The sequence below is a fragment of the Danio aesculapii genome, chromosome 23 (genome assembly GCF_903798145.1).
Source record: "Danio aesculapii chromosome 23, fDanAes4.1, whole genome shotgun sequence".
Lineage (NCBI taxonomy): Eukaryota > Metazoa > Chordata > Actinopteri > Cypriniformes > Danionidae > Danio > Danio aesculapii.
In genome coordinates this window covers 14,373,652-14,388,899 of record NC_079457.1, presented here as the reverse complement: position 1 = coordinate 14,388,899, position 15,248 = coordinate 14,373,652, and the positions used below count along the sequence as shown (strand labels likewise).

Below are 15,248 nucleotides of genomic sequence, written 5' to 3'. Positions count from 1 at the left end.
CGTATCCATCGACAATGCGAGGACATCCTTCTTCAAGTGGGGTTGTTACATCAAGAGAGGATTCAATTTCTGGTTCTGGAGGGAGCAAATATGGACATCATTCTAGGGCGCCCGTGGCTGGTGAAGCACGATCCCATCATCTCTTGGGGCACAGGAGAGATAAAGAAATGGGGATCTGGATGTACACCTGCCTGTTTTCCAAATCTCCCTCTTCAAGGTCGGAACCCCATTTCTTTGTTTGCAACATCGGTCGAGAGCCCTCCTGAGAAGCAGTCTATCCACATTCCTAAGGAGTACAGCTCCTTTCATGATGTCTTCTGCCCCAAGAGAGCTTCCCAGCTACCGCCGCATCGGCCATGGGACTGCGCGATCGACCTAGTTCCAGATGCCCAGTTGCCAAGAGGTAGGATCTACCCGCTCTCGCTTCCAGAGAATCCGGCAATGGAAGATTACATAAGGGAGGCTCTGAGTCAGGGGTACATACGTCACTCAAAATCACCAGCCGCCTCAAGCTTCTTCTTTGTGGCCAAGAAGGACGGAGGGCTGCGTCCATGCATCGACTACAGGGTCCTAAATAACGGTACAGTAAAATACCGATATCCCCTTCCTCTGGTACCAGCCGCTTTGGAACAGCTCCGAGAAGCTAAAGTCTTCACTAAATTGGACCTCCGCAGCGCGTATAATCTGATAAGAATACGTGAGGGGGACCAATGGAAGACAGCATTCGTGACCCCTACTGGCCACTATGAATATGAGGTCATGCCTTACGGTCTGGTCAACGCCCCCTCCGTATTCCAAAACTTCATTCATGAAGTCCTCCGGGAGTTTCTTCACCACTGTGTAATAGTGTACATAGATGACATCCTCATTTACTCCCGGAGTGAGGCCGAACATCGCCAACACGTTGCGGAGGTCCTACACACATTGAGAGAACATCACCTCTACCTCAAAGCGGAGAAATGCTCATTCCACCAGAAGTCGATTCATTTCTTGGGATACATCATTGACCAAACCGGTATACGTATGGATGGGAAGAAAATTGAGGCTGTTCTATCCTGGTCAGAACCCACTTCCATTAAGGAGCTCCAGAGGTTTCTTGGGTTTGCTAACTTTTATAGACGGTTTATCAAGGACTACAGCAGGATTACATCACCTCTCACTAATCTCCTCAAGGGTAAACCCAAAGGACTGGAGTGGACCAAAGAAGCAGCCGCAGCCTTCCGCCTTCTTAAGAAGGAGTTCACAAGGGCCCCACTCCTGACTCATCCTGACCCAAATCTTCCTTTCGTGGTGGAAGTGGACGCATCCACCACCGGCGTCGGGGCAGTATTATCTCAACATCATGATACACCGCCCCGACTGCATCCCTGTGCCTATTTCTCTCGGAAGTTGAGCCCGGCGGAGCAGAATTACAGCATAGGAGACAGGGAGCTTCTAGCAATCAAGCTAGCCTTGGAGGAGTGGCGTCACTGGTTGGAGGGAGCCAAACATCCGTTCCAGGTGATCACAGATCACAAAAACCTCCAATACATCAAAGAGGCCAAGAGACTATGTCCACGTCAAGCCAGATGGTCACTTTTCTTCTCACGTTTTGATTTCTCCATTTCCTATCGTCCAGGACCCAAGAATCTAAGAGCAGACGCTCTCTCTCGTTTACACGAGCATCACGATCATGAAGAACTCCCAACGAAGATTCTTCCCGAACACATCTCCATTTGTCCGATCACCTGGAACGCTCCTCCAGTCGTTGCCACTCCGGAAGCCCCTGCTCCGCCGGGATGCCCTCCTCATCGGCAGTTCATACCACCTGAACACCGGGTAGATCTGATCCACTCCTTACATACCTCGCTAGGCACTGGACATCCAGGGATCAACAATACTCTCTCGCTAGTATCCCAACGATTCTGGTGGCCAAACATGGCAAGGGATGTGAGGCAATATGTTCAGGGCTGTAAGGACTGTGCCCAATCCAAGAGCCCACGTCATCTACCCGCTGGAAAGCTCCATCCCTTGCCGATTCCGAACCGTCCCTGGTCACACCTAGGAGTGGACTTTATCACTGACCTCCCTTCGTCAGAAGGTAATACCTGTATTCTAGTCATAGTAGATAGATTCTCAAAGTTTGTCAACTAATCCCTCTGAAAGGTCTTCCCACAGCCTTTGAAACTGCCGACAATATCTTTAATCAAGTCTTCAGGTCATTTGGTATTCCAGAAGATATTGTGTCGGACAGAGGTCCACAGTTCATCTCACGTCTATGGAAAGCCTTCTTCAAGCTCCTAGGTGTGGCCGTCAGCCTCTCTTCTGGATATCATCCCCAAACCAACGGGCAGACAGAGAGGAAGATTCAGGAGGTGGGACGGTTCCTGAGGACCTTCTGCAGTGGTCACCAGAACTCCTGGAGCCAGTATTTGGGCTGGGCAGAATATGCCCAAAATTCACTGCGGCAACCCTCCACCGGACTCACGCCATTCCAGTGCGTCCTGGGCTTCCAACCACCGCTCTTTCCCTGGGATGGCGAACCATCTGATGTCCCCGCAGTGGATCACTGGTTCCGGGAGAGCGAGAGAGTCTGGGACGAGGCTCATCAACATCTGCAGAGGGCAGTCCGTCGAAGCAAGGTAACCGCCGATAGGAGAAGGTCTGAAGAACCCAGATACACACCCGGACAAAAGGTGTGGCTATCCACCCGGGACATACGCATGCGACTGCCCTCTCGCAAGTTAAGTCCCCGATTTGTTGGTCCCTTCACCATCGTGGAACAGGTTAACCCCGTCACCTACAAACTACAATTACCCTCTCACTACCGTATTCACCCTACATTCCACGTATCACTCCTGAAACCCTATCACGATCCTGTTCTTCCCTCCACAGAGCCTGACCACGAAGAGGAACCCCCTCCTCCACTGCTCCTAGAAGAAGGAGCCGTCTACGCAGTGAAGGAGATCTTGCGTTCCCGACGTCGTGGTGGCCAGTTGGAGTACCTGGTGGACTGGGAAGGGTACGGCCCCGAAGAAAGGACATGGGTTCCCAGAGCTGATATTCTCGATCCTAGTCTCATGGTGGAGTTTCATGAGAGCCACCCTGAGTTCCCAGCGCCTAGAGGCAGAGGGAGACCACCACGGCGTCGGAGGTGTCGGCCCTCAGGAGCGGGCCCTGGGGAGGGGGGTACTGTCATGGATTGGTCAGGCTCTCACGACCCCCACTCACGAAGATCACCATCACCTGACTTCTAATGAGCACACAGCTGCATCACATTCACGAGCACCAGATAAAAGCACAGCACTCCAGTCGCTCATTGTCCGGGCTCGTCTCGACGAAAGCGGACAACTGAGCGACCACTCAGCGTAGTCATCCTCAGCTAAAACAAACGATTTACTTACCTGTTCTCTTTGTATTCCTCCTAGTCTTCCTGGTCCTCCCGAATCGTCCTGTCTTCCAGTCCTTCCAAGTCTGTGTCATCCTCTGTCAGCTGTATCTGGTGTGTGCTGTCCATCCTCGTGTATTCCTGTTACCCAGCCACGGAGGAAAAGACCCCAACATCATTCCCGATCCTCCTGGCTATCCTTCATGTGCTCCTTGTTGTCATTTAATAAACACCCTAACGTTTCCTTACCTCTGTCTCCTGTCCGCTTCATAACAATAACAGGGTGAGAATGTGGTAAAATCTGAAGACGTGGTAAAAATCAGATGAGGGCTTTTACTTTTCTGGATTGCTTTTGAAAACACTATTGGTTGGGTTTAGTGAAAGAGGAGGGTGGGTCAGTCAATCGGTCAGTCAGTTGACAGCGGCCTCTAGTGGATTCACGTGAGAACCCCAGGAGCAAATGGCACTAGTGAGAGAAATTTGAGATCTCAAATAGCGTACACAGAGGCCTCTCGTGGAATTGCGAAAACAAAACCTGCAAAAAAACATACCTTCTGGGACGTATTTGGTGCTCTCCAGAAATGTATATAGCAGTACACTTTCAGAATGAGCCTAGGTTCCTTAAATTACTGAAACTAAATTTTAGGCCTTAAAAAATAGAAATACAGAAATATTGTGTTGTTGGTCTTAATCATTTAAACGTGTTTTAATTTTCGTATGTCCATGAAAAGCTACTCATTCAGGCCGAAACCTTATAATCACCAGCAATATATCTCAATAAAACTTTTAATATAAGTTTCATTTTTAACTTTTTACCAATAAAGTTTAATTATTGTCCTTACAATAACATTAGTTTAAAAGTTCTCTATTTATTTAATGGTGAGGACCCTGATCTGGACAGACAGTTGTCCATGTATTTAACTTTTTGTAAAAGAAATGTCACGAAAAAAAAAGAGCATTTATAAAACCAAAGTTTGCTTGTTTTTACCCATTATTTAAAATATGTGGCTCAGAAATAACTAAATTAGAATTTTTTTAGAAAAGAATAGTAAAAATCTTTTCCTTTTCCATTAGAAAAAAATCCTTATAGTGTTTAACCCCATATAAGTCTGAAATTTCATTAATAAGTGTATTACGCCCCAAGTCTAGGGGAGAACAACATGGGCATAATAAACGAAAAAGGTTGTGGGTAGTGGATCCCCCCCCCACCCCCCCCCCCCCCCACCCCAAAAAAAAAAAAAACAACTTATGCAAAAGATCCCCTTTGGTCGACAACCAAACGTGGACACTCAGTTGAAAATAAATAACAAACAAAAGAATCTGCAAAGTAAATGAACTAAATTACCTGTATATATTAAAAGAAAAATACAGGACGCCTACCTTCTTCCCTTAACATAAACAAAGTCAAAAGTAATCAAATAAATAAGCAGGCCACCCCTGCAAGCTCAAACTCTCAAAAAGTTGCAAGCATACATAAACAGTTGTACAAGACTAAAGGTTGGTCGTCAGCCTAAGGGGTTGGGAAATCCAAGAGCTCTCCACACCCAGCAACCGTCACACCATAAATGAGCTCCCCGAACCCTACCGGAAGTTATCTTTTATAGGTCTCCACGACCAGCAGCCAATCAGAGCCTGGATCATATTAGAATAGGAGCCTATGGAATAATAGAAAACAACACAAGAAGGCGGGACAAAGAAAAAAAGACACATGCAATGCGCAACAAAAATAAATAAATAAATAAACTTTAGTCCTAACAAATGGTCATAAAAAGGTTTTAAAAAGTCTTAAATTTGATTTTTGAATTCTGCAGAAATCCTGTCGCTTAATTAACCTGACATACCTAATTAACCTAGTTAAGCCTTTGATTTGCACTTTAGGCTGAATACTAGTATCTTGAAAAATACGTAAAATATCATGTACTGTCATCATCAAAGACAAAAGAAATTAGTTATTAGAGATGAGTTATTAAAACTAATAAGTTTAAAAATGTGTTGAAAAAATCTTCTCTCCATTAAACAGCACTTGGGAAATTATTTTAAATAAGAATCACTTGGCTAATTGTAAAGAATCTATAAATCTGTTTTCTTTGAACTAAAACTAATCTATTCTCTGTGTAAAAATGCTATGAAAAAACTATTACTGAATGCCTATTTAAGAAATGCAGTGTGTGGAATCACTGTTCACAATGATATTATATTATTTTTCTTATGATATTTGCATTAGTAACATCAAGATTAGATTTGTTAGATGATTTTTCATGTTGTAAATATTTCTCCTCAGGAGTTGTGTTTGTTCTCAACCGCCTGCCTGATCTTGTATTTCAGACGAGTCTCATCTCCTGCGGTTGTCTCGTCTCACTCTGGAGAACCTGGAGAGCGAGGATTTCCAAATTCACGACCCCTGTGCAACATGGCTAAATGGTGAGAACTCATATTGTATAAAGAGCGTTTAAGTGAATGCTTTAACTTCATTGATTTGGACATGAAAGCTCCTGGAGTGTAACAATTCAGTGTGTTGAAATGCAACAGGGGAGCTGTGTTTTTCGACTAATAGTTAAAATATTCAGGTTACTCTTCAATAAATGTAGCAGTAATTCAGTCTGCATTTCAGTTTGCATTCAATTTCAATTGTACAGCATGCAAGATTAAGATTAGTGGATCATAATATATTGAAAATGTGTTTATAAAGAGGTGCCTGGATGGTAGAATAATTCAAGTTTAAAAATCTCTTCATGATTTTAAGTGTAATGTGGCCCATTACACTTAGTTTGAAGAGAGAGTACGATATAAAGTACTATTTCCAAAAGGTAATCTCTGTTTATATATATTTTTTTACTTGGGAATGTGAGGCCAAATCTGCCCTATTGAAATATAAAAATCTAACATTATAACGTGTAAAATAAAAGAAAATTTCTATTAAGGATTAGGGTTGGGCATCATTTTAGTTTTTTCAATTTCGATTCAGTGCATGCCAACCCTTTTAGGATATTTTAGGATATTTGCCGATACTGATTTCAACATCTTAAATAACTTTCTGTCAATTCTGACACCGATATTAGTCAATTGCATTAAGTACTATATAGTACAAGTTAGTATTTTTCTCTGTTGAATACATTTTACTGAACATGGATTGGATGCTTGAGCACACCATCTGCTTTTCTGATGCATATCTTGTCCATATTTTGTCCATATTTTTATCATATTTTGTACATATTAGATGCAGGTCTAATATTTTGTACAGAAACGATAAAATGTTATTTTGTTATATTATTATTATTATTGTTATATTACAATGTTATATTTGCTAGTATTATAAAACATGCAACTTAGCTTTCATTTCATTGCTAATAGCTTTAAATAAATCCAATATCAGCCAATAAGTATTGGCATCTGATACATTTGTTCATGCCTATTTTATATATACAGTTGATGTCAGAATTATTAGCCCCCTTTGTATATTTTTCCCCCAATTTCTGTTTTACGGAAAGATTTTTCAACACATTTGCTAAATAAAATAGTTTTAATAACTCATTTCTAATAACTGATTTATTTTATCTTTCCCAAGATGACAGTACATAATATTTTACTAGATATTTTTCAAGATACTAGTGTTCAGATTAAAGTGACATTTAAAGGCTTAACTAGGTTAATTAGGCAAGTTAGGGTAGAGGTTATTGCACACTGAATACAAAACATTCCTTCTGTAATTTTTTGCAGGTTAAATAATAAATTACCTCAGAAACTTTTACAACACCTCAGAAACTTTTGTCCGTCATAAAAAAATTCCAACCAAGTTAAATTTTTTGCTTTTTTTGCATCCGAAAAATTGCTTTGAGAGGTGTTTATGACAAACATAGTGCATGATATAAGACATAATGCGGCGGACAGTTGAGAACCCGTATGCTGGATTCTGTGACTGGCGCACCTCTCTCCTGCTGATGCTTGCATTTGACATACTCATGAACATTATAATCGCCTCATGGTCTGCTTCGGTCCACTGCTCCGACACGTCAACGCGGCCGCCATCTATTATAATGTCTGTAGATACTGCCAGTCTCTGTTCCGGATTTGTTTATGTACAAACCACCTGTAGAAAACACACTATTTCTCTAACTGACACTTTAACTCACATTTGCACCAGTTTTGTACAGCTACACTTACTATCACTCCATATCTAAAAAAAACCAAACACTGTGCATTTATGAAGTGTGTTTCACACAGGTGAGTGGGCTTGACAAACCACCTGTAGAAACACTCTTCTTTCTCTGGAAGAAGAAAACACTTTCCTCTCCTTACTCTAGTACTTAATGTTCTGAGCACTAACAGTTCCTTTGTGTGACTAGCACTTCTTGTTTGTATTGCACCTTCTTGTTGAATCGCTGAATGCCTCCTCAATTGCAACTAACTTTAGACAAAAGTGTCAGCTAAATGACTACATTTAAATGCCAATGACCAATTTTGCAACATAGGCTCATTCTGAAAACGTAGCCCTATATATATGATTCCTGTGACGCTCCAGGGACAGACGAATCTTCGCTGAGGCCAGCTTCCAGCCTCTGCCGCTGAGACTGCAGCTCTGCACAAGACGTTTGGCCAGCGGAGAAATTAAAATGGTCGTGCCCAACAAAGGTTTTTTTCTTCACTTTCACCAATTAGTGAAGTTTTTTTTCCATGTCGCCACTAGCTTGCATGGTTCGGGATCTGTAAAGCTGCGCATCGTTGGATTTGCTCTTCAGTGTTTGGACTCTCAGTAGTGATTATTTAACCACACTGAACTGAGCTAAACTGAACTGAACTTAAACACTAAAAACTGAACTACACTGTTCCTATTTACTATGACCTTTTATGTGAAGCTGCTTTGACACAATCTACATTGTAAAAGCGCTTTACAAATAAAGGTGAATTGAATTGAATTGAATTGAATTGAATTAAATTGAATTAAATTGAATTAAATTGAATACATTCCTGGAGATTGTGAATTATGTAGCGACACGACAACGGGGTTTGAGTCTGGTGAAGGACAGTTCCAGATAGCAGGTAAGACAAAAACAGAAGCCAAAAAGTAAAATAAACAAGTAGATAACAGGGTGAGAATGTGTAATCTGAAAACATGATAAAAATCAGGCGAGGGCTTTTCTTTTTCTGGACTGCTTTTTAAAACTGAAAAGGCTATGGGTGGGTCAATCGGTGCTTTTGAAAACACTATTGGTTGGGTCAGTCGATCAGTCAGTCAGTCATTCAGTGAGTCAGTGGACAGCAACCTCTGGTGGATTCACGCGAGAACAGCAGATGTGAATGGCACTCGCGAAAATTTGAGATCTGAAAAAGCATACACAGCGGCCTCTGATTGATCCAAAAACTGCAAAAAAGCGTAGCTCCTAGGATGTATTTGGCACTCACCAGAAATGTATATGGGGTACATTTTCAGAATGAGCCCAGGTTGCAATTTTGTGAGCTGTAACATAAAACTAAAATAACGAATAGTGGAACAAATTACTGCTGGCAGTTTATAAATTAATAATACTTCTTGAGAAAATAGTACATATAATAAATTCATTTTGAGTAACTGACCCAACACTGGTCTATCTTCAGGTCAGGCTGAAGCTCAGCTATTGAATGCTGATTTTTTTTTTGTTTTTGTTTTACAGAGCATGAAGTGTCACTCTGCAGCCAGGAAGGTCATGTTTTAATTCACAATCTCAGCACCAATCTCACCACCACACTATTGGACAACAGCACACTGGTGAGTGCACACTTACACATGCATGCACTCACATAAAAACCAGTAACATAGTAAATAATGGCCATGCAGACACACACACAGACAGTCTCATCTCCGTCCCCAACCACCAACGTAGAGAATTACAACCCCCTTGAGGCATGTGAGCAGGACAAGACGCACAACTCCATTAGCTCCATTCTCATGGAGCCTGACAAATGGGTCAGTCCTTAGAGCAAGGCTACGCACTGGTAGACAGGCGTCTTTAAAGAAAGCATAGCTAAAAATGAGCAAAGAGAATTCTCAAATAGCATTACGGCTTCCGAGGCTCTGACAGTTAATGCTGCGTTTTTTATTCCAGCTTTCTCCCCAGTTGATCCCATAGCATGTGTGTTCAAAGAGACTGTTTCAGCAGGGCCACCCTTTGAACGGTGACAGTGAGAAACATATATGGGTCATTGCCTCAGATGCTTAATGCAATGCTGTCGAGATGGCAGATACTTCTGCTCTACAGCTCCTCCCACACTGTCAACAGTGTTACTCTTGTCTTATTGGCTTTATGCCACAACAGCATTTATTTACTAAAATGCACTTTCTGCAGTCTTGGTTTGTAAATGATTGCATTTGAGAAGGAAGAATGCAAGTTGTGGAATGATATAAAATGGATGTAAAAGTACAATGAGGGGTACCACAAGGCACAGTACTTGGTCCCTTGCTTTTTCCTTTATGCTACAGCTATAAACTATAAAAAAAGATGTCAATGATACACAACTATCTGATTGTGTAGCTGATATTAAAAATTGACTAATAATTTTCTATTACTAAATTCAGATAAAACTGAGGTCTTACTTATTGGACTAAAAAAACACTTGCGCAAAAACCTAGAAAACTGCCTAGCCCTTAATGGATGTTCAGTTAAATTCCCATCATCATTTAAAAAATGTTTGATAACTTCCTGTCATTTGAAGGCCACATTTGACCCATCATATAGCTCACCACTTGGGTGTGAATAATTAGTGAGATAATTTCTATTTATTGGGTGAACTATCCCTTTAAAGGAATAAAACCTTGCACCAGAGTAAACAGTAAAATAATTGACTTAATTTAAAAAAATAAGCTCCAATAATGTACTATATTGCAAAATATATTCTCTGTTTTTTAAATGAAAATAAGTGTTGGAAAATGACAATGGAAGTCTATGGAATAAGGCATTACACAGATAAATGTTACAACTGCAATATATTGGAAGCAAATATTAAATATTAAACTATATATATATATATATAGAGTTGAAGTCTGTTAGAATAGAATTTCTGTTTAACGGAGAGAATAGTTTTTCACACATTTCTAAACATAATAGTTCTAATAACTCATTCCTAATAACTGATTTATTTTATCTTTGCCATGATGACAGTAAATAATATTTGACTAGATATTTTTCAAGATACTTCTATACACCTCAAAGTGACATTTAAAGGCTTAACTAGGTTTATTAGATTAACTAGACAAGTTAAGGTAATTAGGCAAGTTCTTATATAACGATGATTTGTTCTGTAGACTATGGAAAAAATATATAGCTTAAAGGGGCTAATAATTTTGACCTTAAAATGTTTTTATACAAATTTAAAACTGCTTTTATTCTAGCCGAAATAAAATAAATAAGACTTTCTCCAGATGAAAAAATATTATCAGACATAATGTGAAAATTTCCTTGCTCTGTTAAACATCATTTGGGAAATATTTAAAAAGGAGGAAAAATTCAAAAATTTTGGGAAAAATTCAAAGGAGGGCTAATAATTCTGACTTCATCTGTATATATTTGTATGTATGAGCAATATCACACGAGTAGCAGTGCATGTGGCTGTATGCTGGCACTGGTGGGAGGCGTGCGTTGTGCCTTAGTGTCCCATCAGTGATGATATACCGCCACATTGCACTGTTACGAGTGTGATATTGCGTTTTTACAACAGTTTGACTGCATAATCGTATGTATAAAAAAGAAAGTCAAACATGGAGAGTCTCAAAAACCCTTTCGTAAGAGGAACTACTTTCTTCCACCATTCCTTCACATCTGCAGCTGATGTCACAACAGCAGAAACTGTTGCTCATTCACCAACGTCACTTTAGACTTTAGAGCTAGTGTTTGAATGATTCTCTAGTGTAATGTCTAAAGTGATGATAAAACAGGTGATTTTGCTCACACTTTAAGATTATAAGGCTGAACGCCATGAAATGCCATTAGTCTACAGAAATTTCCCAGTATTTCTTTGTTGCAATCAGGAGATCACAATATTACTGTGTTATAAATACAGCACTACAGCATACAAAAGAGAGAGATCGACGTAGAAAGTCATTTACCTGTTTAATAATGATTTGATCAGTTGTAGTTATAAATTACGCTGGTTTTCTCTCAGGGCTTATTATGCAGTTTCTGTCGCCATCTTGTGGATGAACATCATCAACTGTGTGTGCACAAAGACAAGCCGCCAACGCGCTGTCTCTCAGGAATTATAAATATTTTAAAATAGGCACTATCCTTATAAATAAACTGCATAATTGCAATCTAAACAACTAGATTCTCGACAAAAAAAAGCCCTAAAAGTACATTATGTTGCCCAACAGCAGCAATATTTGTCAAACTGTAGAGTGTCCTCTGCTTGTTGCTGTATGTGGGTGGAGTAACACACAAGGGTGGAGGGTTAAGAGGCTGGACGAGTGCTGTTATTTGCAGAATAACGCATGGCTACAGTTCTGACTGGTTCTTGACATTTCAATTCAATATACATTTCCATTCAAAAGAACATTGTACATTATGGTGCTTGTTTTCTTATAAACAAATGGATGAGGGCAAATGGCCTTATAAGACCATAAATGTTGTTTCGTTTTGCTGTTTTAGGATCTGAAGTCGATGAAGTTCCAGGTTTCTGTTGACAAGAGGTTCATCTTGATGGCGTATAATATTCAGCATGTGAGTAATATAAACAGAGAAACACAAATGAGCAGTGATCTTATCTATACATTCATACATTACATGTGTAAGAAAGGTAGGCTAATTTTTCCACTGTTCTAGAAACCACTTTATGTGCCATTGACACACATTCAGTGAACACATCTTAGCATGGTGGGGTCCACACGTTACCCTTTAGTGTTTTTAAATGCTGAACAAGCTATTTTAGCGGTTTTGATAACTTTGGCAGTGATTTTTCAAAATATACAGTACTTTAGCCCTTCAATCAGTCTGATCATTTGCTTCTATGTTTGGATTTATTCGTTTTTTTAACTGCACTGGGGAATGTTCAACTCTGAGTAAAAGGTGTATAAAGGACTCATCTAAATCATAAAAAAAACATAATAGGTTAGCAGATATTTAAAAAACATCCAAAGTCGATATATTTGTTCATCTGAAAAACAATGCTAAAGTCAGTTATTCTTCTTTGAAAATGTGTTCCATGTCAGAAAGTCTGCCTTTGATTCGGTCTGTGTAACGCCCACTGCCAATTTAACCAGTTATATTTCGGCACCCCGGCTTTCCCTCGTAGAAAATACAGCATATTTAGTCAGAGGGACAGGGTGAAAAAAACCCTCTCTATTATTTTGAATTTGCAATGCAAAACAAAAAAAAAAAAGCTAGAAAACTAGTTTAACCACTAGGGGTCAATCCTACATACACTGCCTGACAAAAGTCTTGCCGTTGTTCCCAGTTGTAAAAGCAACAAATAATAACTTGATTTCTCATGAAAAGTGGCAGAAGGTAGATTTTTTTGATGAATCATCTGTTGAACTGCATCCCAATATTCACAAATACTGCAGAAGACCTATTGGAACCCACATGGACCCAAGATTTTCATAGATATCAGTCAAGTTTGGTGAAGAAAAAATCATGGTTTTGGGTTACATTCAGTATGGGAGCATGCGAGAAATCTGCAGAGTGGATGGCAACATCAGCAGCCTGAGATATCAAGACATTTGTGTTGCCCATTACATTACAAACCACAGGAGAGGGCAAATTCTTCAGCAGGATAGCGCTCCTTCTCATACTTCAGCCTCCACATCAAAATTCCTGAATGCAAAGAAGGTCAAGGAGCTCCAGGATTGGTCAGCCCAGTCACCAGAGATGAACATTATTGAGCATGTCTGGGGTAAGATGTAGGTGGCATTGAAGATGAATCCAAAGAATATTGGAACTCTGGGAGTCCTGCAAGAATGCTTTCTTTGCCATTCCAGATGACTTTATTAATAGGTTATTTGAGTCAGTGCAGAGGTGTATGGATGCAGTCCTCCAAGCTCATGGGAGTCATACACAATAGTCATTCTTTTCCCACTGCACCATGACTTTATATTCTATACTGTACATTATTTCTGTTAAGTGACAAGACTTTTGTCTGACAATGTCAGACCTTACTGTCCTAATTAAAAAACAAAAAATCAAGGCATGATCATATTTTATTTTGGTAAAATTAGCGTAATCTAGAGACCTTTGGCTTTCATAAAAGCCACTTCTGGTACCAAATGATCAACTAGAAGCCAAATTATTATTTGTATTGTTATTATTGTTCCTAAAACTTGGATAGGCGACAAGACTTTTGTCAGGTAGTGTACTGCATCTTTAAAGGCATTTCTGTAAAAAAGGTCTCTAATGCTCAGTATTTTTGGAAGAGCACAGTCATTTTCAGCTGCTTCGGTGGACACGTGCCCTGTCAGTGGGAATGCATTGATGATGTGAACTCTCTGCATGTGATGAAATCCACATGTTGACAGGCAGGTAGGGCAGCCTCTATTAATGTACGAAGTCAGACCTAACATTTTGATTGGATCTACACCTTCCACAGATGATAAAAATACGCTTAAATAGACAGTTCACCCTCCTAAAAAGTTATAATAATAAATTATTCACGATTTACTCACCTTCGAGTGCTTTGAAACCTTTTTGTCTTTCTTCTATTGACCATATAAGAAGATATTATGAAGAAAGCTGTAAACCTACCATGACTTTCACAGTAGGAAACACAAATACTATGTGAGTCAATGGTAGGTTTCTTCAAAATAGATTTTGTGTTCAACAGAAGAAGTAAACTCATGTTTAAAACAAGTAAAGAATAAGTAAATGATGACAGAATATTTGTTTTAAGTGAACTATCCTCTTAATTTAATGGGTGCTATTGAGATGTGAAGAGACTTCCAACTAGTGTGACAAACAATATATTTCAATCAAATCACCCATACCCTGCCTTTATATAAAGACTTTAGGTTTTACATTACTGAATAAGATATTATTTAGCTATCATTTTCATTGTAGAGTTAAGAAAATTGGTGCCAACTATGTAGCATAATTGTTTCCCTGCATCGACAGCAACATCTTTCAGACATGTCATGCATGTATTGATGGCACAAGCATTTTTTTGTGCCGGTGTTAGGAGAGTGGACTGCAGCTTTTATCTATCAGACCGAACAAAAACGCTTTCAGACCAGCAAGAGAGAACACTTAAGTCGTCTATAATTTCTGCAGCCTGTTCAACACCGAACACAGCTACGATGAACAGCAGACGTGGCAGGAATTGAATATTGAAACACAGAGGAGCCGAGCTGTATTGAAGGAAAGAAGGAGGGTTAGAGACAGGAAAAGGGAGAGATGGAAACGGAGGAGAGGAGCTGTTTGGCTCTGAATGGTAATGAGCATCACACGGGGCGAGCCTTTGTGATTACAGAAGGTTTAGTAACAGCCAGCAAATAAACAACTTGTAGGCTATTTGTTTGAGCAACCACAGCAATCTGTAGTTCTTATCCCCCCGCCGGAGCTCCACTTCAGAAAATAATCGTCTCTGCAGTTGTGTTCGCTCTTCTCAAAGGAGAACCACGGAGCAGGGCGTAGACATGAGGAGAAAAAAAGCAGGATAAAGAGGAAAAAAACAGGCAGTTGAAACACTGACAGTATAATCTACACTTTCTCTCCTGCACTTGTTCTCTCTCTGTCTCTGTTACTCTCTCTTTCTTTCTTCCTTTCTCTTCATGTCTCTTGTGTATATTACTTTTTGTCACTCATTTACATCTGTTCTGTTTTGTGGATTTGCCTCAAAGCATATGCTAGAGTTGCAGTCTGTTTGATTACATGAAAAAATGGCATTTTGCATAAATAAAACCTGTTTTAAGACATTTAAAGACATT

At 39.9% G+C, this 15,248-nt stretch overlaps 1 protein-coding gene across 2 annotated transcripts in view; it reads left to right on the top strand.

Annotated features, from left to right (window-relative positions):
- The window catches only part of LOC130217083 (inactive dipeptidyl peptidase 10), a 132,269-nt gene that overhangs the window by 55,284 nt on the left and 61,737 nt on the right, over nt 1–15,248 (top strand). For both annotated transcript variants that reach the window (XM_056449099.1, XM_056449098.1), the window contains exons 3-5: nt 5,693–5,788; nt 9,016–9,110; nt 11,983–12,054. In XM_056449099.1, coding sequence (XP_056305074.1) covers nt 5,693–5,788; nt 9,016–9,110; nt 11,983–12,054 — 263 coding nt within the window. The remainder of the gene's footprint in view (nt 1–5,692; nt 5,789–9,015; nt 9,111–11,982; nt 12,055–15,248) is intronic.